This window comes from Aythya fuligula, chromosome 3 (genome assembly GCF_009819795.1).
Source record: "Aythya fuligula isolate bAytFul2 chromosome 3, bAytFul2.pri, whole genome shotgun sequence".
In the NCBI taxonomy this organism is placed as follows: domain Eukaryota; kingdom Metazoa; phylum Chordata; class Aves; order Anseriformes; family Anatidae; genus Aythya; species Aythya fuligula.
The window spans coordinates 50,657,675-50,681,883 of record NC_045561.1 but is presented as its reverse complement, the minus strand read 5'-3'; the positions used below and the strand labels follow the sequence as shown (position 1 = coordinate 50,681,883).

The 24,209-nt window shown below is 42.4% G+C and overlaps 1 protein-coding gene across 10 annotated transcripts in view; it reads right to left on the bottom strand.

The window, feature by feature from the left end:
• The window catches only part of SASH1 (SAM and SH3 domain containing 1), a 549,635-nt gene that overhangs the window by 28,406 nt on the left and 497,020 nt on the right, over positions 1-24,209 (bottom strand). For 2 of the 10 annotated variants that reach the window (XM_032183554.1, XM_032183557.1), the window contains exons 5-10: positions 23,673-23,713; positions 22,059-22,145; positions 20,673-20,785; positions 19,319-19,420; positions 4,866-4,998; positions 68-903 (exon numbers count right to left, since the gene is read on the bottom strand). In XM_032183554.1, coding sequence (XP_032039445.1) covers positions 68-903; positions 4,866-4,998; positions 19,319-19,420; positions 20,673-20,785; positions 22,059-22,145; positions 23,673-23,713 — 1,312 coding nt within the window. The other 8 variants (XM_032183556.1, XM_032183558.1, XM_032183555.1 and 5 more) reach the window with 7 other exon arrangements.

Below are 24,209 nucleotides of genomic sequence, written 5' to 3'. Positions count from 1 at the left end.
AGAAACAGTGTTGACTGCAACCTCACAGAAACTGGAAGACCACCTTCATGACAACTCTTTGACTCACAGACTTTTGGTGGATTCTCAAGAGAACCCTTTTAGTACAGCGATCCACTGTGGCAGCCCACTTCCTCTTGGCTTCCTCATCCTCCTCTAGCAGGCATCTCCTCAGGTCCTGCTTGTCGGCCTTGCTCAGGGTCCTGTCAGTAACGGGACGCACCAGCTGGGAGAGGTTGAGGTGACTGTACAGGCTTTTCTCCACCACATAGGTAATATTGAATTCGCTGACAGAGGTGCGCCCTCGTAGCCTTCTGTTTGGGAAGCCACAACCTCCACCCCCTTTCGCTTTGTGCCGCAGTAATTGCAGGTCGCAAGTGGTGGGGGATGCTCCTTTCCTAGCAGGGCGCTGGCAAAGAAAAGCTCTGGAACAGGAATAGTTAGTATCCATTTTCTTCAATCGGATCTGCTTCCTTACACTCTGAATCTCCTCCAGGGACACCAGAAGATGGTGCTTGTGCCTGTTGCTGTCATAAAAGCAAATGCTTTCTGTACTTACCCCATGGCTCAGCGAGCCGAGGCTCTTCTTCATTTCCCCATCTGTCAAGGAGCGGCAAACTTTCTGGGTCTTCTCCTCTTCTGGGTAAGAGAAAAATGTCCCAAGTTTCTTGGGAGGCTTGATAAGGCCACGGCTATCAGTTTTGCTGAAGGTCTTCACCAGCTTCCGGTTGGCTCCCCACGTATCAAGGCTGCTAGATGAGGGAGAAGTAGTGAGTGAGTCCGAGTCATCCTCTGGCTGCTTCTCACAGGAGCCATCGAAGTAGAATTGCTTCTTGTGAACTCCAGAGTAAAGTGCCGATCTGTCATCCAGTATGGGCGAGTTGTCAAGTGAGTGCTCTTCCACACCTGCAGGGGGATGAAAGCAGGACAACGGATGTCACTGTTCATAACTCTTTAAGATCTTTCTCCGTAAAGTTTTATTTTATTTAATTATCAACAATCATCCACTTAAAATGGAAGGAAAACTCTTCCTGATTCAAGAAGCCCAGAAGGTATTTGCAGCTGGATACAGCTGAATCAGCAACTTCCACTTGTGAAGTGAGAGTTTTGGGATAACAATAAATAGACTATAACAGCATGTAAATAAAGCAAGTGCTATTTTAAGTTTCTCTCTTTCATCGGCTGCTAAATAAGACCACAAATGCTCTCACTTAGAAATCCTTGAAAAGCTGGAACTGGGATCTGTTTCTTATGTTCTTCTTCTGATGCTTTCTACGATGGCCTACTAAAGCTCTGCCCTAATGAAATTACGATAAGTCAGAAATATAACCAGGGATTAAAAAAAAAAACACAAAACAAAACAAATGCATCTCTCATTTAGGTCCAGTTTTCAAACACCCAAAGCTTCTGCAGTAGAAAACAGTATTTGTCCCAGAAAGTTACAGAGCTGATCTCAGGGCTGAAATGAAAAGAGCTGGGATTTCCACAGGGGAAAAGGAACCAATTTTTATGATACCGAATTTACTTAACAACCAGATGCGAAGTAAAAAAAAAGCCAAAGTAGGTCAGATTGTGGTTGTGCCAATTTCAACACTGTCCTGCTAACGACAGAAACACATTGTTTTCACCAAATACATATTTCACAGAAAGGGAAGCAAACTTTCTGAAACACAAGTGGATATGGGAAAATAGCCAGGTCTCCTTTCTGGAATGGAGTGAAGGGAGAAAAGTACCTGGAACTGTGATTCCTTTTCACATTTATCATTTAAGAAACATTTTTGTCTAGTGTTTTCTACTGAGCAAACTACAGGCTCAGATATTAGATGAAGTAACAAGGAAAGAGTCAAATGAGAGTACACATCTTGCTCAGTCCTGCTTGACAAATTTCATGGCAGTCACAGGTATTTATCAGAAACATCATTACCAAAATACCTATGATTTACTAAAGTCATTTATTCACTAATAAGGGGAAAAATCAACACAAAAACCATTAGTTGCCTTGTACAGGCTTCCTGTCTCATCTTCAGTCACTCAGCTGGCAAAACATATTTGCCCCTTCTTTACTGAAAGCTAAGACACTGTTTTACCAAAATAAAACTCACTGTGACAGTGAAGGGATAGCAGGTCACATCTGACACAACTTTCACTGCTGAGAACTTTGCTGGGGTAGATCTGTAGATTGGAGCCTTGTTTTAACTCCATTTTCACTGGACTGTCCAACTTGCTCTTTTTCTCCTCTAATTCTCAATTTGAACAGAAAATTGACTTTCTCCTGAGACTGGATATGGGCTGATAAACAATTTTAGTCCACTGAGTAAATATGTTTTCAAACAGCTTGTAAAATATGCATTGTGTGTCAACATCGTAACAGATGTTATTTGGAGTCAGTCCATGACACAAAGCCATAATGACACAGATGTAGATTTAAATGTTTTTAAATGCTATATAAGAGCGGTGCCCAAGAATTAAAACCTTCACTTAGCTCACTGAGGGAAGACTAACACAAAATACACATGGATTCAGATATTGGCACGTACTAGTGACTGTCAGATCACCAAAATTTGTATTTAGTGCAACAAAAGACTCACTAGCAGAACTGTGGGAGAAGGATCTGGGGGTAGGGTACTTTAAAAACAATGGCAATGTATAAGGAAATTTGGAAAAGCTCTTCTTTGTCAAGACTTTTCTGAGGAGGGTTATGAGGAATCTTTCTTCTAGGGAATTTCATGTTGGTTTTCAAACCAAGCCTACTGTCATACTTTAACAAAGGCTGTTGAACACCTATGAATTTACTGACATTATGCTGATGCTACTACATCAAATAGATTTCTCACTCAATCCAACTCTCAAAATCCTAGCCATCTAGGATTTCACATGACTTCATGTTTGTATACTGGTTAAATAATAGCAGCAAACAGCTCAAGAACCAATTTAGTCAACTTCAGGTAACTTGGAAGGGCAGATGGCAATCCCCACATCTGACCACAGTATCTTCTGTGATCTTGCAGAGTCCTCTGACACATTTGAACGGGAATACAGACCTACATTATGAGATGTGGGGATGGACAGCATTTATGAAGCACTTTTAATTTGTCCTATGAAAATTAGGGTATGGGGAGACCTTTCTGATAGATATCTAATCCTAATGTGTCATTGACTCCTTAAGGTGCCTTCTACTTATGTAGAAGCAATCCATCTTGTTATTTAACAATATACACTTTTTTTTTTAAGCTACAGAATTCACCAAGAGCCAACCTACAAAGAAACGCCACAGCCCTGGATGAAGCACAAACTCTGAGTTACAGATGAATTACTCAGAAAAGCCTAGCATTAAAACAGAGGAGATGGGCAGGAGATGGAGAAAGAAGGAAGCAGGGCAAGATTTTTTGGAGTTCATTCAATGAGTTGGGGAGCAGGGGTGGAAAAACTCAGTGGAAAAAAACCTGGAAGGAACTGAGACACGTAAGTGGAAGACTGAGGGAGAAAATTAAAAAGGCAATGAAATAGAATTGCAAGTGAAGCACTGCAAGAGAAGGAATTAAGAACAAAACAGTTAACATGCTGAAGAGACAGCCTGGTCAAACTGTAGGAAGGCGCCTGCATGCCCTTGGGCTGCCTGGTCCTGCAGCTGCTCCCAGCCCTGCAGTCTCTGGCTGGTTGCTCCCCGCAGCTTTTCCCAGACCCCCAGGGGGTAGGAAAGGCATCGCTGGCGTTCCTCCCTCAGAGCAGGGGAACACCAGCCCTGTTTTGTTTGCCCCTTCCCATAAAACATGTTTTTACTTCCAAGATAACCCAGCTTTATGCTCTCTTTGTCTCCCCTGTGAGGTGAATAAACCTTTTCAGGCCAAGAGAGCTGCCCAGAGCTCTAAGCTGGCTGAGCCTTTCACTCCAGTTCGTTACATGACCATCGTGCATGAGAGAGGCAGGCTCGATCATAAATCTGCCAGCAGCTTCCTGCCACATACCCAAGAAGATGCACGTGTTCTCCTTAAATACACTCAGAAGGATTCATAATATGGTTCAGCTCACTGCAAAGCTGAGGAGAATCACAGGGTCTGATCCTGGGAAGGCCACTGACAGAGAGAGGTAGCCACAGTTCCAGTAAGGACTCAAGCACGGCTTCACAGAGAGGCTACTGAGGCTCAGGCTTCTTTAGTCTGAGTGCTCACACATGGATCCAGGTCATCCAGAGTTAATTTTGCAGCATGGCATTCCCAGGGGCTGAACTGTTTCCCGTTTCCCCACCCTCCATTCTCTCTCCCACTCCCCCTGTCTCTTGGCAGCACGGCTCATTCAGCAGTCAAACTGCAAGCAGGCTCCCCCTGAACCAGGAGTTAACATTACACGAGGCAGCAGCTATCCCACAAGAATGTCCGATGGACTTTCTGTGCTTCTGCCACAGGAGGAGGCCATGGAGCACCACTGCTCTACCCATCAGCCGCTCCCCTCCCCAAACTAGTTACGAGCCTCACCTGTGCTGCCTCCCAGACCTCGGAGGAGGGAGCAAAGCGGCGGCTGCTCTGCTCCCCTCCTTGCAGTGCCGGGGGGCAGCCGGCTGGAGTCACTCCTGGTCTCGTTCCCTCCAGCGTGGGGCACAAAACATAAACCGAGCTCTAATCTCTTAATGAAGGGCTCTCCAGCACCGCGCTGGGAACGCCTGGAGATCAGCAGTAACCACATCCTAGACTGTCACTTTCCTCCTTCTACAGACTCAAAATGTAATTACTTGGGTAATGCATGCACCATAGACAAGGCAGCCTTTCCCACTGTCCCCTAAGAACACTTCCCACTCCCGCCCCTTTTCTGTCCCCTCTCAACAGAAAAATGCATTAACACATACGCTTTAACCATACGCACACCGATTTTACCTTCTGTGCTGGGTTTTTTCATCTCTTCCACTCTTATGAGTTTCTTTCTGACTCTGCGAGTAGAATTTACCAGCTTGTGCAACCTCTTAAACTTCACCGACTCCTCTGTTTCATCATCGGATTGTTCTCTTGACTGGCAAAGAAACAAAGGGAATATTAATAAAGCAGTTGTTCCACGGCTTGCTCCTTCAAGTCAAGTTAACCCAGTTCATCTGCTGCGCTGTGTCAATGCAGCTCTGTAACTGGTATCATATTTTCAGCCCAGGTCAGAGAGAAACATTTAAATTAGTGAGGGTTTTCTTTTTTTCTTTTTCTTTTTCTGAAAGCGTGACATACCATTTTGATTTCTAAATCTGTGCAACGTAAGATCCTAGGCACTGAAATGCATTCCTGCCCTTGTCCTTCTTCCCATGCATTGTGTAATAACTACTTCCACGTCCTCGCTCAATGCGTTTCAGGCAGGGCTCTTTCCCAGGGCTCTTCTTACCATACCAGTTATGCTCCTGTGGTTTGGGTCGGTCACTGGTCTGTCTGGCATCTCAGAACTCGCTGTTTAAACCTGGTTATAAACAGCTTCTCCAAACCGAAGCTCTGTCATTGACGACTTCTCTTTTTTTTCCCCTCAGTCTTCCCAGAAAATCAAAAACAGCAGCACAAGAAAGGGACGGGAAGGAAAAGGAAGGAGGAGACCTCATCTGCCTTGCTCAGAAACTGCCACAGCTACAAAACGCTCCTTTCCTCCTCCCTGCTCCCTACACTCCTCCTGAAGGCTCTCGAGGCTGGAATTAAGATGGACACAGCATTCCTCCAACACTGACCAAGGGAAAACTCTGACCTTTTCAGATATACAGTGCAGTCCATATTCCCCAGCATCCCGTTTTGCATCTGATCCAGTATGCTCAGTTCCAGCTGTTTTCCCTCAAGTATCAAACATTACAGAGACAAAAAAAAATCCTCCCTTCTCCAGCAGCAGTGACACAACAAGCTGAAACAATCCATTCCTTGTGAACCAGAAGACGACTTCGTATTTTCGAGCCAGATCCAGCGCTCGATGTGCTACTTCCTCTGTTTTAATCAGTTCAGAATGCGAGCGGCGGCGGGGGGAAGGGGAGAGGAGGCCGGCAGGACGCTGCAGCCCGGCCAGGACAGCCCTGGCACTGTGCGCTGCACATTCCTGCGCGCCGCGCGGGCTCCAGCTGGAGCGCGGTACAGATTGTATACCTTAACTTTGTGCTCGCCCGTGGCCCCAGCCAATTCCCTGCCTTCGTAATGGCCGGCTCGAAAACCTTAACGCGACTTCCTGGCGGTGAAGCTAGCTGGGGTTCCGCGGCGCTCCCATGATTTCTCTCCTTCTCCTTAATTAAACTTTGAAAATGGAACAATCCCAAACAGACCCGAGCCAAAAAAAGGGAAGCAAAAAAAAAAAATTTCACCCTCTCCCCTTCCCCAACAAAAATGCTCTCTCTGCTTATCCAGAGACCGATTAAAAGACAGCCCGAGTATAAAAATGCTTTCTGCTTTTCAAACGTACTTCGATATCAGGATGTGGTAACAGCAGTAGATGCTATGGGACAGGACACCAATTAGCAGCTGTATGTGCACAAGTATATTTTCAAAGGCACAAACTGTGCCTGAAGGAATCAGCGCAACTCTGAAAGTCGACCTGGTAGGAGCACATTTCACAGAGCCAGCAGAACCATGCCTGAGCAAACGCCAGCCACTTTCTGCGAGGGCACTGCCAATTCCCGATGCCCCCCAAACTTCCTGATATTCCGAAACAAGAAGGAGTACTGAATGGACCGCATATGGCAGAAGGAATTACCAGGCTGCCACCCGAGCGCCACGGGAATGCATTCATTATGGGTACAGACTGGATAGGTAATTAATAATCTTCCTTCAGGAGAAATAAGGCAGTAGAGAGGGGCAACAGACTTGTTTATATCAAGATAAATTAAGCAGCAAGAAGAGCATTAATTCAGAGATTCCGGCTGGGACAACTTAGTGACATGTCAAACAACAAGATATACCTCAGACATATTTAGATAAGATGAAGAATGGATTATTGACTGTAATCAAGAAGTTCAGTCAAGACTTCTTAGGCCACTAAGCACATTTTGGCAAGCAACCATCATGCGTGCTCTGTACTCCAGATACATTTATTTTAAATGCAATTACTCTACGCAATTGCTTTCCTTCATTACTTCGCATCCATCCTTGGTATGCAGGGCTCCTGTTTACAGAACCGTGAGCTCTGTGTGATTTGGAGCACAGCTCACACCCGGTCCTCCCTCCCAGGATGTCACTGATGTATACGAAAGTTGCCTTGCAGATCAACTGGCCTAACTTCTGCACTACCAGTGTCCGAGAAAGACCTGTCCCTCAGTGTCCTCCACAAAGATCCAGCAGCAATCACAAAAGCTTTTACAGTGTCTGACATTTGCATTCACTACTGCCACAGCGAAAGCAGGTGCCAAAATAGCCTCCATACAAGGGACTGACACCGAACCCGAGTGGGTGGTACAGTGGATCCCTACCACACTTCAAAATACACGAAGTGCCATCCTAATAAAAGGCTAGCTGGTATTTCCTGCCATTGCAGGACTCTTGGTACCCTTTGTTCCAGCAGCCAGGGTCCTTTATGTGCAGTGACAGACACTTCCTAGCCCCGATGCTCGGCCGGGAGAGCTGAGAACAGCCTGTATTTAACAACAGGAACCGCCGGATAATAGCCTGACTAAAAACTAAGTCAGAGTCTCTCTCCAGCAGTCTATTTCCTACCATATTGGGTCGCAAGTGGCATGGAAAATCTTTTGTAAAGGAAAAGGATGGCTAATAAGGTTACACAGAAAGGCCTAAAAACATCTGTGACTACGCCAGTGGTGCTGGTCAGGAAACTTTTTTTGTCAAATAATGCTGATTGCTTGAAAATTAAACTGCTTTGAAAGAGGATCACTTTTGTTTCATTTCCTGATTTCCAAATGATTTAAAAAACAACAAAAATAAAACCAAACACCTTGAAATTATCAAAAGGCTCCATTTTGGCACACGGAAAACAGAGCTTAATTTCCCAGTTCATGCAGTGTTTTCTTTCGCAGCTAATATTAAACAGAAAACAGAAATGTAAAGCATCCGGGCCTAAATGACATATTTGGAAATTATCAAACTTGGACGTTTTGACTCATACGGCCCATTTTTCCTCTCCGGGTTTCAAGGCGACAGAATGGCCTTTTTTGGTTGCGGCTCCTGGCTTCGGATGGGAAAATCAGCCTGATCCCACTGGCCCACCCTCGTGCCCCCTCTCTCCTTCTCTGTCCCTTCACGTGTGTCAGCACGCTGTGGCACTACAGAAGGGCAGAAACACGCTGAGAAGGGGACAACGTGCCTGCCGATGGCCGGGCAGGGTCCGGGCCGTGTGTGTGGGGCTGGTGGAACAGCCGGGCCCCTCCGCAGCCGTGGGCGCAGGCCTCTCCGCGTGCTCCAAGGGGAAAACAAATGGATTTGCAGTACTGTAAATAGGAACAACTGAACTTCCATCTCCTCCGCTCCAAATTTTTCCATCCGAAGGCCCATATGGCTCAACTTTTAATTATTTTGGCTAATGCCGCATGTAGTAATTCTGCGGTGAATGCTCAAGTGTTTCATTTCTGGTTTCCAGGGCAACATTACATCAGATTGCAGACAGCTGGCTCCGCAGCCCTAAACCATAACAAATCGGCCAAGCCAAGGCGCAGGAATCGCGCTGGCTTTAAAGAGATAGCGCGGCCGGGGAGCCGGCGGGGCCCCTTGGCGGGGCCGGCCGGGCGGAGCCGCCTTCCCGCTCGCCTTGGAGCAAGTGCGTCCCCGACACATCTGCGCTGCTCTCCCGGCGCGCGAGGCCGCCAGCTTGGAGCGCTGCGCCGCACGAGCGCGTGCGGGGAAACGGGGACTAAATGAACAGCATCTGGAAGTACCCAGGGCTGCAGGCGGAGGACGGCGGCCACCACGTAGCGCATGGCTGGGAAACGGTGGGGAGGCCAAGGCCCAGCCCGGCCCCACCACGCAGCTCTCTGCCGCGAGTGAGCGTGGCCGAAAGCCTGCAAAGACGGTCTCGAATCTGAAAGAGACCCATTCCCTCTACTAGGACACCTCCCTGCTCGTGCAGCCCAAAGCCACGCACTGCGTCGCCTCAGACATAAACCAAACGAAAAGCCGCGCATCCAGGAACAAGCAAGAAATCAACATGTGCGCTTCAGCATTCTGCTCCCGGCGTCCTCCTCGCTTTCTCTGCTGCTTTTCTCATGCAGGCTCTTCCTTCCCTGCTGCCTGCTCTGGAGGCGAGCAGCACGCGTGGCTTTCTGGCTGTGAAACACCGAGCCCCTTTCATGCGCCGCAGAAAAAACAAGAGCCCACAGTCCTAACCTCGCCCTCTGAATTAGCGCTTCACACACACGCACGCGTGCACGCGGCTAGCGTTTATTATGGTACTTGGAATTAATAGGCCAAATGTAAACCAGGAGTAAGTAGCTTGCTTTCGGCACGACTTTGTTTGGAAACACTACAGGGTTATAGCAGCAGCACTTAAAAAACACAAGATACGCAAGACCCGCTGGCTAGGTCCTAATAAAAATGTGTAAGAAACATCAGGACAACGGGCAGTTGAAGGTATCACAAGTGATTCATCTGTTCCAGCTCCATAAACAAAAACATACATAACTTTTACGTGAGCTGTATGAAGCCATTTAGGGGGATGTTAAACTTTTACCACCCACTTTATGCCCAGCAATCGTACAGCCCCAAACTGAAATCTCTAGGAAATCTCCCATCTAAGAAAGCAAAAAATCCCTTAATACCTGTTTAAGCCTAAACTGCAATTATTTCTGGCTATCAGACAATCCTTATCCAGCAAAGTGGGGCACAAATACACATGCAGATCTGTGGCATATCACATCATCCACCCCTTGCCAGCTCACTTCAGAACTACAAGCTCACTGCAAATACAAAGACATTTTGCTGCTCCTTTTAGGAGACGTGGCTACACGTGTCCTTTCTTCTCTCTCTCTCTCTCTCTCTCTCTCTCTAACAGGCTTTGCATCCGCCAAAAAAAACAACCGTTCTAACTTTTTTCTTTGTATTAAAGTTGCCTGGACAAAGTCAGAGACAGGAAAATAGAACAGAAAAGAACTTAAAAGCCCAAGGAAAGGAAGAGAAAAACTGAGAAAAGCTATACATGCTGTGCTGTGCCTAAGAATAACCACAAAAGCCTTTTCTCTTTCTCCCTCTCTGAAACAGGAGGCACATCCTCTCCACATCACGCTACATGCTCAGTGACTTACCAGCTTCGGCATTTATAGGCCTAAAGCTCAGTTTCGAGTAATTCCCCCCGAGTGCTCAGCTGCTGTCAGCTTCGTTACCCTGAAATTTAGGATTAGACCCTTCTTCTGAAGTATTGCATTCGCTCAGAATCCCGTCCACAAAATGCCTCTTCTCTGGAGTTACATTATCAGGCACCAAACTGGCTCTGATTTCAGCGCTGAATATGTAAAGAAGAAAAAAAAGCGTGATGCTGGACTCAATTAGCTGTTTTCTGCTCCCTGATTGATTCCCCCAGTTACTCGCTAGCTGCATAACTTGCAAGAAAGGCATAAGTCATCAGCTCTAAGCAAATCTTCTATTCACCACAAGGAAAAAAGGGAGTGTTGTACATGGCAAACAATCCCTGTTTTCACTGACGAAAGCTTGCTGACCTCTTGCTGGCCTCCAGTTCCTTAATTACTGTCTATGGAATTTCAGTTAAAGAAAAAAATACAGAGAATCTGTGCAAAGGCAGGACGAAGACTGACCCTCAAACGCAACCGCTAGAGTGGAGCCTGTGTCTATAGGAAATATAACTTAAGCCCTTTACCAGGCTCTTTTTATTTTCACTTTTAAATTCTTTTGACAAAAGCCCCCCTGATAATTTCCCTTTATAAAGGGCTAATTTGACAGAAAAATAAACTTACTTTAATGTTCTTCAAATTAGCAAACTTACTTTTTTTTTTTCCCCTTTTTTTGGTTTGCAGTGCTTTAAAAAAAAAAAAAAAAAAAAAAGAACATCACTAACAACTGGCAATGATGTTTAATTCCAAAATCTCAGCCTGGTCTAGAACTGGCCACGTTGTGGCTTTATGAAACACTGTAGTGTGACTTCCAACTTCTCCTCCTAGGCTGGGCTCAAACCTCCCTTCCTAAGAAACAGACTCTGAGATGCCCAAGTAAATTACAGTCAACCGTACCTAATCCTGGACCTTGAGGCAATCCAGAATTGGGGCAATTCTTTCCAAAGCACAAGAAAATGGAGCAAAACCTCTGCTAATTAGCAGCAGTGCTATCCAGCGGTGGGAAGCAGTAGTGAAGGAATACAACAGCACCCTCTTTAAGCCAAGAATATACATGTATAATCCCCCCTTACTCAGAACAATACCTTTAATGGACAGTTGATCTGGGTTCACTCCAGATCAGTCACACAGTGAAATCATAGCAGGACTAAGTATCTACTTCCTTTGATGACTGGCTGATTTTAAATAGCCACCTGGCCATGTATCTTTCTTCAATTTTCTCCATCTTTGTATTACCAATTTTACAGCTTTTCTATTCCCTAACAGTCATGTAAACTGGATTTACTGGCATGTTGTAGCTGGGATTTTACCCTTGAATTACTTCAGCCCCAAAACTCTGATGTAAAACCCCATGGAAAATTCTAAGCTTTGGATAAAACCAGCTGGTGTTCTCCAATTTCAATAACATACCAGCCCACATCGAGTGAAACATGACAGCGACTTCCTTGAAACATATCCCAGATTCCCTTAAAGTTCATGGCCGGGAGTGAAATTGATCTAAGTTTTGGGCTTGCAACTTGAGTTTTGAAGGTTTTGGTTTCACTAAGAAATATTCACAAACCTCTAATCCTTAGAGAGGCTGTTTATAGAAAAGTGTGTGAAATTCAGATGTGATAATCCTTATCATGTTCTGAGGCTCCCAAAAAGGGCCTCCAAGATTTTAAAGAAAATTGCATGTGGTCATAAAGTTCTTTGCCTCTTCCCAAAATTAACTGCAAGAGCATGAATTGCAAAGACTGTGCGAGTCTAAAGCATGAAGCAGTAGTGTCAGCCCCCCAGGTAAACCGAAGAAAAAAGCAGTCCCACGTCTGGGTTTGGCCTGTGATTACTTACAAGGAAATCAAAGGAGAGTCTAACGGCTACTTTGGTGAAAGATGTATTACACATTAGCTGGTGACGACACTGCTTGCTGAAATTAGTGGGAAATATTTGTCATAAGTAACAAGAGCACAATAATTTAATTCCCCCTGGAGGTCTGTCTTGATACTAGAATAGCTGCTTAGGCAAATTCCTAGATGTTAACTGTTTCCAGGTTTTTGTTAAATAATTTTGAGAAGCACATTGCTGACGTTTGCATCTGCACGCCAGATACATTTCTTCACGGTTGAACTGTTTCTCTTGCGATTAGAATAATTAATTTTAATGACATTATGACTGCGCTCACGTACCACTCATCATAGGTATATGTGGCAGAATGAAGCTCTGCGTTACATTACTTTGTATCTGTTACCATCCAGCATTCCTTTCCAATTCTCCTGCAGACTTTTCTACACATGGGAGAGAGAGACTCTACTTCATCGTGGGTTTTGGCAAGGCCAAGAGGACACGAGGAGAATCCCTACTTTTTGGTGTAGACTGTGTTACTGATGAATGGAGTACACCATTGGTCCTGGAAACCAACCCCTGAGCGTTTCATAAAACCAGTGGTGGAAGGGAAATACATGAAATACAGTGAAATTCGTATCAGAGATGGTTTAGGAAAAACAACAACAACGACAAAACAATGAGAGCCCTTTAGCAAAGGGTATGGTAATTTAAATTATATTCTTATCGCATTTTTGAACAATCAAACCATTAACGCTGCTGTCCTAAGTGCGAGAAGTAAACACCAGCAGTGCGGGGGGAAAGGGGCAAGTGGTAAACGACAGGAGCACAATTAAAATCTTCTATTGTACCACAAGTAAAGATTATTCAGCCTGGGTCTGCCAAATAGGGCAGTGAAACACATGGCTTTTGAGATTCTTAGTTCTTGAACTGAGCAGGGCTTTGTTCCAATTTAATAGGCTTGGTCTCTGAAAAGATGGGGGCAGGGAAACCACATTCTGGATTACAGCATCTCCTGCTGGCTGATGCACGCAGTGGGAACGGTCACAGGAAAAAGCTGTAACCCACGGTCTCACTTCCTCTAGGTAACATGCAGAGAAATTAGGCAGCTGCCCAAAGGCCGAAAGGTATACAAGACAGAATAAGGTGGTAGGGAATGAATATTCAACTAATTTGCCTTCCCACCTTCCACCCTCCTGAAATACGTGGCCAAGCATTTTGTGGTGAAGTTAGTCAATGGGGCTTGTTTGAATGCAGTCAAAACAGAAGTGGTTAATCACAGTCACCACCTGTGCGCTCCTGCAAGCTCTCTCTTCTCTGTCATGATAGCAGGAAGACTTTTCTTAGAGACCTTCCTACAGACTAATTACATCCAGTCTTCACATATGCAGGAGCAACTCCTGCTGGCAGTGACCAGGAGGTGTACTTGGCTTATACCGCTGTCAATGTCTGTGTACAACCTTGTGGTGACAATATATGGTCCCACCAGCTATACAGACACACACCTAGCTAATCTGTATCTGAGGACAACTTGGGCAGGTCTTCCGTGGTAAGTAGTACTTATTGAAGTCATATAGTTGTATTCCTAAATAAATGTATTCTCCAAATTCTAAAATTTTCTGGAAAAAATCAGACCAAATAGGTTGAAAGAAAACCAAAACAACCCAAACAACACCTTACAGCGTTCTTCAAAGCAACATATAAACACATCCGTGATTTCCCACTCCATGCAGCACTGATCTAACTTCAAACTTTGTGTACTGTCCTGGAAACTGTAATGGCAATTTGTGTTTCTCTCACGAATGCTCTTGTGTTACTATACCCATGAGAAACCCTGCTGTTGTGCATGGACAGAGATGGGGGGAAAGTTCATAGCAAAAATGCAGTTATTCTTCTGCTACTAGATTCCAGCACGAGGTGCTGGACACCTGCGCTGACTGAGATCACTGGAGAATGAGGGCAGACAGTGCTACCCCAGACAGACCCCCATGCTAGACGTACAGCCTGGGAATTCTCCGTTTTGATGCTGTCTTATTATTGGCTCTTTCTTCATCGCTACTATTAATAAGTGCTGAGAATATTACAGAAACTTGGAAACGAATAATAAATATACTATCCAACACAATGAGGGGCATTAGTGCCTTTCGGGAGATCTTCACACAAATTGGGTCACTAGACTCTTCAGAGCAACGCTGAATGCTCTGCATTCATTCACAGGCACACTGAGTATCAGCTCCCCTCTGCTACTTCAAAGAGCACACAGGGCCTGGAGGCAGCAACAAGATCTTCAAGAACTGAAACTTGGGAACATCCTGTGCCACTCCTAAGCCTTTCAAGGAAAAAAAATAACTCAAAAACTGGTAGATCCTCCGATAACAGCAAATCCGGGCCTGACAGTGCATAGCTTTCAAAATGCTCAAAGTATTCATGTTGTTTCCGTTTAAATACTACTGTTTAAATTACAAAATCTCCTCCTACCCTAGTCTCCATTCACATCTAACACTGGTTCTGAATACTCACTGACTTCTACCTTAGCTCTAACAGGTTGGAAAGAAGGGTTTTTTTTCCTGTAACATATAGCCCTATGTGATTAGCAGTTATAACATTAACAAATGGTTAACCACTTCAAAAATCCATCAGTATTAAGAATAAAAATCAATTTAAAACCTGATGTATTCTGAAAGCATCAGCAAGCTGAATCACTGAAATACAGTATAGCCCTGAATAATATGGATTTGCTGTAGCTACACTTATATTTAGTCAGAGACAATTGGTGCTATGGAAGGTATATTGCAATTATTTCTTTTCTTCTTACTCTTGTGCTTAACAAAACAACATAGTAATAGCTGTTATGAGTCAGAGACAATTCTATCAGACTTGGTCTTTTATCGGAGTTAAATTTATGCCAAAAAGGGAGCAGGTGCATACACAGGTAATACAATCCTGATTCTACAGCTACAGCATGCCGCAGACTCAAATGAATAGGACCCAAACACCTTTCTCTCCGATTATTTTGGTTTTCACAATGGTAGGAGATACAGAACCAATACTGAATGCTTATTCAGCTTTTAGCCCCATTGAATGGCTGGACAAATGAAGAAGTCCTCAGGAAATAACACAAAACCTGGGAACAACAAAAGGGTATTTTGGTCTAACTAGGCCTGCCTCTGTGTGGACTCAGTTTGCTGCCTTCTGCCATGAGACAGATCAATAGCAGATGGAAAAGAGCAAAAATGGGACTGGAGCTTCCCAGAGCTGTGGCTCACGGTAGATGAAGATCTGGCAGACCCGGCCGAAGAAGCTTCCAGAAGGCAGCTGGAGCAGCACTGCTGCTCTCCCCTCACCCAGCCGCTCTGCCGGAGGGAGATGTGGTTTTTGTTTTCCAGGCTCATAAATTGTAAGGCCTCTCTAACGAGGCTGATAAGGTGGTACGTAGCGGGGAGGGGGGCTCAGGGCAGCTCTCCTCAAACGCAGGCGTGTGTCGCTACCTGGGTGCCGGCGCTAATGAGCTCCGCGTGGCCGGCCATTATGTGATGATCAAAACTGCAGCGCACAAGCCCAACAAAACAGCTCAGTCCAGGGCTAATTACAACTTCATTGAACTTGCATCTACAGAAGCTGTCGGCGAAGTTAATTAGTGGTTTGTTTCCGTGACAGCGTGCGCATGATACACACGCTTCTGTCACAATCTCCCTCCTTTCCCCCACTCCTGCATCAACTATGACAACCGGTACCAATTAGCAGTCTTTCAGCAGAGGGCACAGGAATGGATTTCTATGGGTTTCTCCTAACACTGGTCCTTCAAGCAGAGCTCTGGGGATGGAGCAGCCCTTCCAGGCTTCTGTTTAAGATGGACAGAGAATTTCAGCCCCTTAACGTTATCAAACGAGCTCCTGTCTTTAAGAAGCATAAAAGGCACCTCAGTAATGGGAAAGAATGTGGTAATTTTGAAATCCTCTTTCCCTGAACTTTCTGAATCCTGAGGACAAATAGGTCCTTATCTAAAACCCAGAAAGGGATTCATTTGTAATCTGCACCTGCTTTACAACCCAACACTTGGCAAAAGGCAATGAAAGCTTGTCTAGAGCTACTCTGAGCAGCCTTCATTTTAACGGAGATGAAAAATCAATATTCACAAATCAATTTGTAAAAAATGACAAGGTATTTCAGACTTCATACATCTGACTAAGGAGAAAAACAGTTTCAACTGCATTTTATATTACCTAATAAATAACACACATAACTTTGTTGTGAATAAAAAGGTTCACAGTGAGGTTTAAACCCACCAATCGCTCTAAAGTGGCGGAGAACCAAGTCACCTACTGGCTTGGCAAGGCTTTTGTTTGTTTGATTGTTTCCTAACAGCAAGCAAACAGGACACACAATTAACAGCACAGAAATTACATCAGGCTGCCTCCCTTTGGATACTGAGGAAATGACCCTTCTACCCTTTGCTGTTTATCTCTCGGATTTAATTTTAAAAGGGTGTGAAATGCAAGTTTCCATTCCCTGGCACAGTAATTTAAAAGAAGAGGGGTTGGGAAGAAGAATCTTTAAATCTTTGAAATGAGTTTAGTAGCAACACCAAGGATGTTAGTCATAAACACATGACAGTTACACAAGCTAAAAAAAAAATAAAGCTTGAGTTTCCTTTTTTTTTTTTTTTTTTTTAAACAAAAGAAAAACGACAGCTAATGGCATTTCCCTTTTAGAGGTTATCTCATTGGTGGCTGTTCCTATGTTTTAGGCAGACCTGACTTGAAAGTATGGAGCACTTAGAGATCTCCAGATGTTCCCCCTACATTTTTAGCTTCTTTGAATGCTTAGTTTATTTTATTATTATTATTGTTTTTTATTTGTCTTGAAATGTTGTTATCAGACAAAACTAGACCGAGATTCTCCATAAAAACATCTTCCCAAGTCCTCCTAACTACCAGCAAGTCTCTGTCTGGACAAATAAAACAATAAACAATAAACAGAATAATAATAATAAAAAAAACAACCCCCAGAAATTATACTAATGTTTTGATCTCTCTTAAATCCCTGAAGTTATTAAACAAGTGTATAGCAAGTGAATTAAAATTATGCTTTTCCTGAATTTCCTCAATCTGCAAGTATCCCACAATTCACTTTTATCATGTGTGTACAAAATGTTCACAAAATGATCAAGTATGATCACAGTGTTCCATCAGAAATTGCCTAGTAACAATTTGGCCGTGAGACCGAAAAAAACAGAAATCAGAAAAAAATGCCAACAGAATCAGAAGAGTCATTGCCCAAGGAGTTTTAATTCAAACCCGAAACTTCAATTCCAGTGACTCATATTTTAAATTACTTTCTGGGGCTAGGAGGCAGTGGGCTATCTAACAGAATGTTTCTAATATATGGAAAAACATCTTTGCTCCTTGGACTCTATAAAATGAGTGTGGTAGTTTTGAGTTTCCGAGTCTGCAGAGTACAAATCACACAAATGGCACTGAAAGTCAACCGATTTAGCAAAGGACGGGCTTGAACACAGAATCAACACTGTGCCTCTCAAAAGCTGGTCATTTTAGATTAATAGAGATGTCCTTTGGCAAAACAGTCTGGGTGAACACATGCCCTATCTCTAGACATATCTGACACTTCACACTACTTGTTTTCCTCCCTCTTGCATGTCAGTTATAGCTCAGAGTCTTTCACCCCAGTTAACCCTAATTGCTTTTTGGTCCAGAAAGAAGCCAAGCTGACATTTGTTCTAACATGAACTTTTGTTTCTGCATATGATCTGCTCTTCACTTGAAGGCATGCAGTTTCACAGCTTCTGTTAAATGCAACCAGGATAAAAAATAGCAACAAGGGCAAAAATCTGGGGAGATATTTAGAACGACAGAATACAGATTCCCCCGTTGATGTTAGCAGGAAGATGGTTCAAATCCCACCAGAACAACAGAGAGATGCAAGAAAGCTCTTGGCTGGAAGAGTAAAGACAGCTTATGAAAATAATTTCAGAGAAGAGGTGCCAAGTCATTCCATTCGGGAGCAAATACTGAGTCATATTTTGTCCTCAGAGGTATATACAGCTTTTGGTAACTTCAACACAAACATAAACCATTATCAGAGTATTTCAGACTGAAACTCAGTAGACCTCTGAGATTTTACTAAAGTAAATGAGAGTTTTGTGGCTTTTCTGCTTTAAGTATTTTAGTCAAAGGCATTAAGAGGGGAATGTCCAGGCTATAAATACTAATAAGGAAAAGATCAAGACACTTTCACTTGGCTAAAGAACCAATGCAGAAGAGCAAAGATTCTTCCTTCTATATTCTTTGCACATTTCTGATATAGCAGAACAGGCTAGAAGGCAACATCAGTTCCTCTCTGTTCCCATCTAACTGAAGATGGGCATTTTTTTTTTTGAATACAAACAAGAAAATCCTTCTCCACCACAAAATATTTTAAACATCTCATAAAATGACATAGCATTCCTCTTTTCTTTTAGGGAGGAGAAGCTAACCCTCTGCTGCAGTTAGCAGGAAATTCCATTGACAATAAAATAAATAAATCAATCAATGGGCTCAGAAGTCTATGATTCAAATATATGGGTTACAAAGAGCTTGGATTTGACAGCCAAATGTGTTCTTCTGTAAGATTTATCAGTGAACTTTCAATTAGAGAAATGAAGTGGAATAAACTACTCTGTGGAAATGAAGATATTTGGAACGAAAAATTAATTAATTCAGTATGGCATGACACAAAGACTGGTGCCCATAAAAACAAGCGAAGCTACAAAACTCAGAAGCAAAAATAAGGGAAGAAAGCTGCCTTACTACTTTTGGGTCTCACAAAAGCTGCAAACTTTGGGCTGAGAGTTAGAAAATGCAGAGCTAGAACTGTTTGAAACCAGCGGGCAGCTAGGACTTAGCCAGGCTCTCAGCTAGGATGCATCAACAACAGCTGGGAAGGCCTGAGAAACTCTGATAATTCACAGTAACTGAAAAATAACATGAAACAATTCTAAATATATAAGTATATAATAAATAAATAAAAAAACACACCTCTTTCTGTGCATTAAAAAGCAGAAATTATGTAATAATCCAGTTTAAGTCTACAATAACAGAACCTGATGATTTAAAATCTCTATTAAAGACTTGCTGTAGACAGAGCATATCATCATGAGGTCAAATGATAGATTTGCTATTATAAATCACCAAGTAAATTAGGATACTGCAGCACCACAATGAAAGACTTTAAATATTAAATGATACTGGGAAGCATATCAAAAGGACAGGTACTTACATTACAATTGGAAGACCCATCAAATGTTGAGTAAGAACCATCAGGCCAGTCTGTAGTATCTCCAGTACTTGACTGCCTGTGCTGGGCTTCGTACTCCTTCAGCTGAAATTCAGGAAGACAGAGAACACGTTTTCCAGTGAGAAGAAGCTATCAGTCTTCATTAAAATAGCAAGAGTTTATGTATTTTCATTCTTTTTTCTCCAGTATCACTGTGGAATGGGGAGAATCAGACCTTTTGCATTGCCTGTCTCACTTGTTTAAAATAAACTCATTTATTTTGCAATCAGCAGTTTTAATGATAAGATTTATTTTTTAAAGAAAGTGATCTGTAAATACTGTTTTTTGATGAATTATCATTGGCAAAATATAAATTATACATCCCCATCACAGGCACAGTTTACACTGGACAGACTCACAATATTCTACCAATTTCCTTGATAAAGAAAATTATCTGCAGTGAAGACTAGGAACCGATTTTTATAATTTTACAACTAAAGAACATTTTTTCCACTTTCTAAAGTCTAAATATTTACAACCAACCCTACTAGAGGAAAATTGTTGAGAGGATCATCAAGAACTGATGATTAAAAAAATGAGGGAAAAAAAAAAAAAGAGTTGCTGCTAATAGCTCAGACCACTAGAGGGAAACAATACCAATACATATAGTGAATATTAAAGATCAGGTACAATTCTCCCCCACATTTTTTTATTTTTTTTTTAAACAGCAGAGATCCCAGTATTACCCCCCTGGTGATTTTAAATTTTTGCATTTTTTTTCATGTTATGATTCCCAGTAAAGCAGTATTTCCTTCAGAGAATAACGTAACCTTAATTTCTATGATAGCCTATAGCCAAGATCAAGCTCATGTTTTCTGAACCTGAGGTACCCATACAGAACATCCTGTGCTCCATCATGTTATGTTGCTCAAGGGAACAAAATGAAGAGTGGTACAGAAACTTTATCATTGGCCTTTTGGCTTCTGAGCAAACAGTTGTTTTTCCTGTGGTTCATCAAAATTCAGATTTTGTAAAGAAACACTTGTGTCAGTCACTAATCTGTCAAAAATCACATCTGTTTTGATTTTAATGTCAAATACCCAAAATGGCTGAGAATGTTTGCTTATAGGACTCAATTCATTTGCCATACATTAGGCACCTATTTGGCTAAGCTAAATCTCACTTTTCCCATAAACAATGCAATTCCTATCTAATTTGTACTACCTAGTGCAAAGTAACAAACAGGCAGTTTTTCGCCTGTTCTCCTGTGTTTTGTGAGCACCTGAAAACATTGAATTGCTGTATCCTACATCATAAAATATTTTCCCAGGAAAACTGAAGTGTGTACTTATCATACCCTAGCAAGTGCTTCCTCAATAGTGATCATCTTCTCTTTGACCATCATCATTAGCTGGATCCGTTCCTCATCACTCATCGTGATCTCACTGGCCACGTACCCGACATCCTCTCCTGCAGAGAAACACACCGAGAAAACAACCGTGGTAAAGATGTCACACACAGAGTGGTATATACTGGAATTGGATTTTAGCTGGACTCTGAGAGGTGGTCACCACATAGATCTGGCTGGCCAGAATAGACCCCTCCCAGACCAATCTCATAGTATGATTTGACAGGACTGAATGATTTGGAAGTAACTAAGCAATGACATGAAGTAAATTAGGGCTAGAAAAACCAAGTGTACTATGACACCGAAATCAAGACAGTATATGAGAAGGAGAAATAAAACGTGACTGATACAGTTATTGACCCTAAAGATGAGAATCAAAAGAGAAAGTGTTAATGCCAGGTAAGTCCTAAACTCAGCCCCGAGGAATACTTTGGTCAGCTGAGTGGATGGGAAGCCATTCCAGGAACAGTGTGCTGGGCCCTCTTAGCTCTCTGCTGTAGAGCTACGAGCTGGCACACAGTGCTGGATATATTTGGCCTCCCAGCTCCAGGACCTCTTCTGATATGAGTTCGGAACGTCAGCGTGGAGAGTTAGAACTTGAGAGCCAACAAGGACCCACACTGAACTGACGGTACAAATGCACCCCTTTTCAACCTCGTAAGCAGGTTCCTAAAATTTTTCACAATCCATCTGAACACAGTCACAGTAATGCAGGGAGGCATCTGTTTGCAACAGAAGGATCTAACAGATACACACGGGGAAAAAGGAATTTTCTTTGTGAAGCAAAATATTTAAAGCAATGCACAACTGCATCTTTTGAAGAATCAAAGGAGACCTGACAGTTTAAGTGGAATCAATCCTAAATTTTCACTATTCACCAGGTGCATTTCTACTACTCCTTGTAGTATTGTTTCCTGCAATGAGAGGCTGGACTAAAGCCTAAATCAAACAGGTCTACGTAACTAAATCCCAAAGAAAGGAGAAACACCTTTCTAATTAAAACAGATAAGCATTTCTCTCATCAAGTCAGGCTGAGAAGAAAAAACATCTTATTCATTTTTATATGGTATTTATAAGAACCTGTTAATCACATCATTTTGTGCATGTGCTATCTCTGACAACAAGGACTGAAGGTGTTCCAGCAATTTGGAGTTGTGGCCTCACAGAATGCGACTCATCCTTCTGTGAGCCCCATCACAATGAACCAAGTCAGCGATACTTCCAGATCCACAGATTTGTAAATACCACACTGCTGCAAACGAGTTTTACTCTTTTGTATGGTTGGATCCTTGTATTTTGTATGGATAGGTTCAAAAGCCCTTTAAAAACATTTACCTTTGGAAGTCTGCCTCATTAGTCCTTTCTGGTTCTTTCGGAAATTCTGCCAAAAAAACTTATTTTTCTTTTTCCAGTCTGCTTTCCCTAAGAGAAAATTAGGGAGGGGGAAAGAAGGGAAAGGGAAGAAGGATTTCAAAAAGAAACATTAGTTAGTAAACACTACAGAAGGTATCAAGTTGCATTTTCTAAGACAAAAATGAGAATAAAAAATCTCAAATTTTCTTTGTTTCTTGAGTTAGTCTGTACTAGAACTATGCTGATGTAGCTTATTCAAAGAAATGCGCATTCTTTTATAATTGCCAATGCTATAGATGACCGAGATAAGCCAATAACTTACATATTTTGAACTATAAACAGAAAATATTTTACATTCATTTTGATATCTTTTGAGCTGTTAATGTCAAGTTTGGAAGTGTCTTTGAAGCATTTTGTTGGTTTATTCTCTTTAGCTGAACCATGATTACTCAGCAAAAGCTACAAGTCAGATAAGGAATTCTCTAATATATGTGTGCATATCTATATAGAAAATAAACAGTTTGTGTATATAAATACACACACATATACATTCTGCTACTTGGCATGAGAAATTCCAGGAGATCTTCAGTTACATCTGACTCTTGCTCACTGTATGCCTTGACTGTGCACGGCTGGGACTACATGTCTATTAACATCAGATTTGCATACTGCTTGATGACCCAGAAGTAAATTATTCATTCTAGAAAAGTAACAGGATCTGGATCGAAGGAAGGCATATAATTGTGCTCTGCTGAATTAACCAGGACACATGCTACCAAGTTTATGCCATCTGCAAGAGAACATACTGTGCCTGATCTGGCAGAAATGCTACTGATTTGGATCTACTTCATCCCTCTGTTTTTCAAAAATTCAAGTGAATGCAGTTTGTTCTGTGCCACTGAGTTTCAGCACGTGACTATGGTATTTTGGATCTTGCCTTAGAAGCCCCAGAGTTGGGGCTTCTTTGACTCTTTGAAAAACAGCTTAATTTTGCACTGTGTGGAAATGATCCTAGAAAATTTTTAAAAAGAAACAAGCCCTCTGCTCTAATTTTCCAACTCTCCTGTGAATAAAATAACACTTAAAAAACACACCACCCTATCCAGAATTTTACAAATTTAGCTAATGAGTTTGGATACCAATTTGAACTAATTATAGTAAGTTTAAAAAAAAATAAATAAATTGAAAGACAACAGAAAACAAATACATATTTAAGAACGCAAAATATTTCAGAAACAAAAGATGAGCCTCTGGCATGACATACACAAACACAGTTATTCACTGGCGGTGGTAACTTTCAGAATACAAATGGATAGGCTAGCAGTAATCAAACATTAAGGAATTTGAAATTCAATATAACAAGTCAAAAGCTGTGCATTTATCACATGACAATGCTGGCTGAGCTGCTTCTGAGATCACCGAGAGCCCTAGCATCTCACGTTTAAAGCTCCTAAGTCTCACCCTCCCCACGCACAGAAATGCTGCTGACTTCTGCTGGCATTCTGTTTACTCAGCTCTTCACATCCTAGCACAAGCGAAACTGAAAACCTGTTTAAGAATTCAATAGAAGTATCAAATAAAACGAAATATACTGACCTACAGAGCCTTCTTCCGAACTTGATTTATGAATGGAGAGCCTAGAACACAAAAGAGAAATGGACTTATTGATGCAGACTTCTCACGTTTCATGGGAGCTGTCTGATTACAGTAAATTATAGTTTCCAAACAATACATCATGAGCTGTTTCTCTTCCCCTTTCTTCCAAATGCAGCATGTTGGAAACAAAACCTGAACCCACTGGTCTGACCACAGTAACTGAGTTTCCCTCTGCACTCTCTGAAAAAAGCCTTTGACCAGCACAGAAAAACATCACTGACAGAAGCCTATGGTTAAGCCAAAAGCATCTCGGGATCCCTCAGAAAAACACTTTTTTTTCACATACTTCCCTCCCTTTCATTTCATTGGCTGCCTTAGAAACCGTAGCACTGGGATGCTGTATTTGTTTAGGTTTTAACAGTTTGGGGCCTTCTTGACTTTCATCTGCAAGTTATTTATAAATATGCATTCATCAAACTTTCGGAAAGCCACCAAGAGGAAGACAGGAGCAGAGGTTTAAAGACCAGCTGAAGAAAA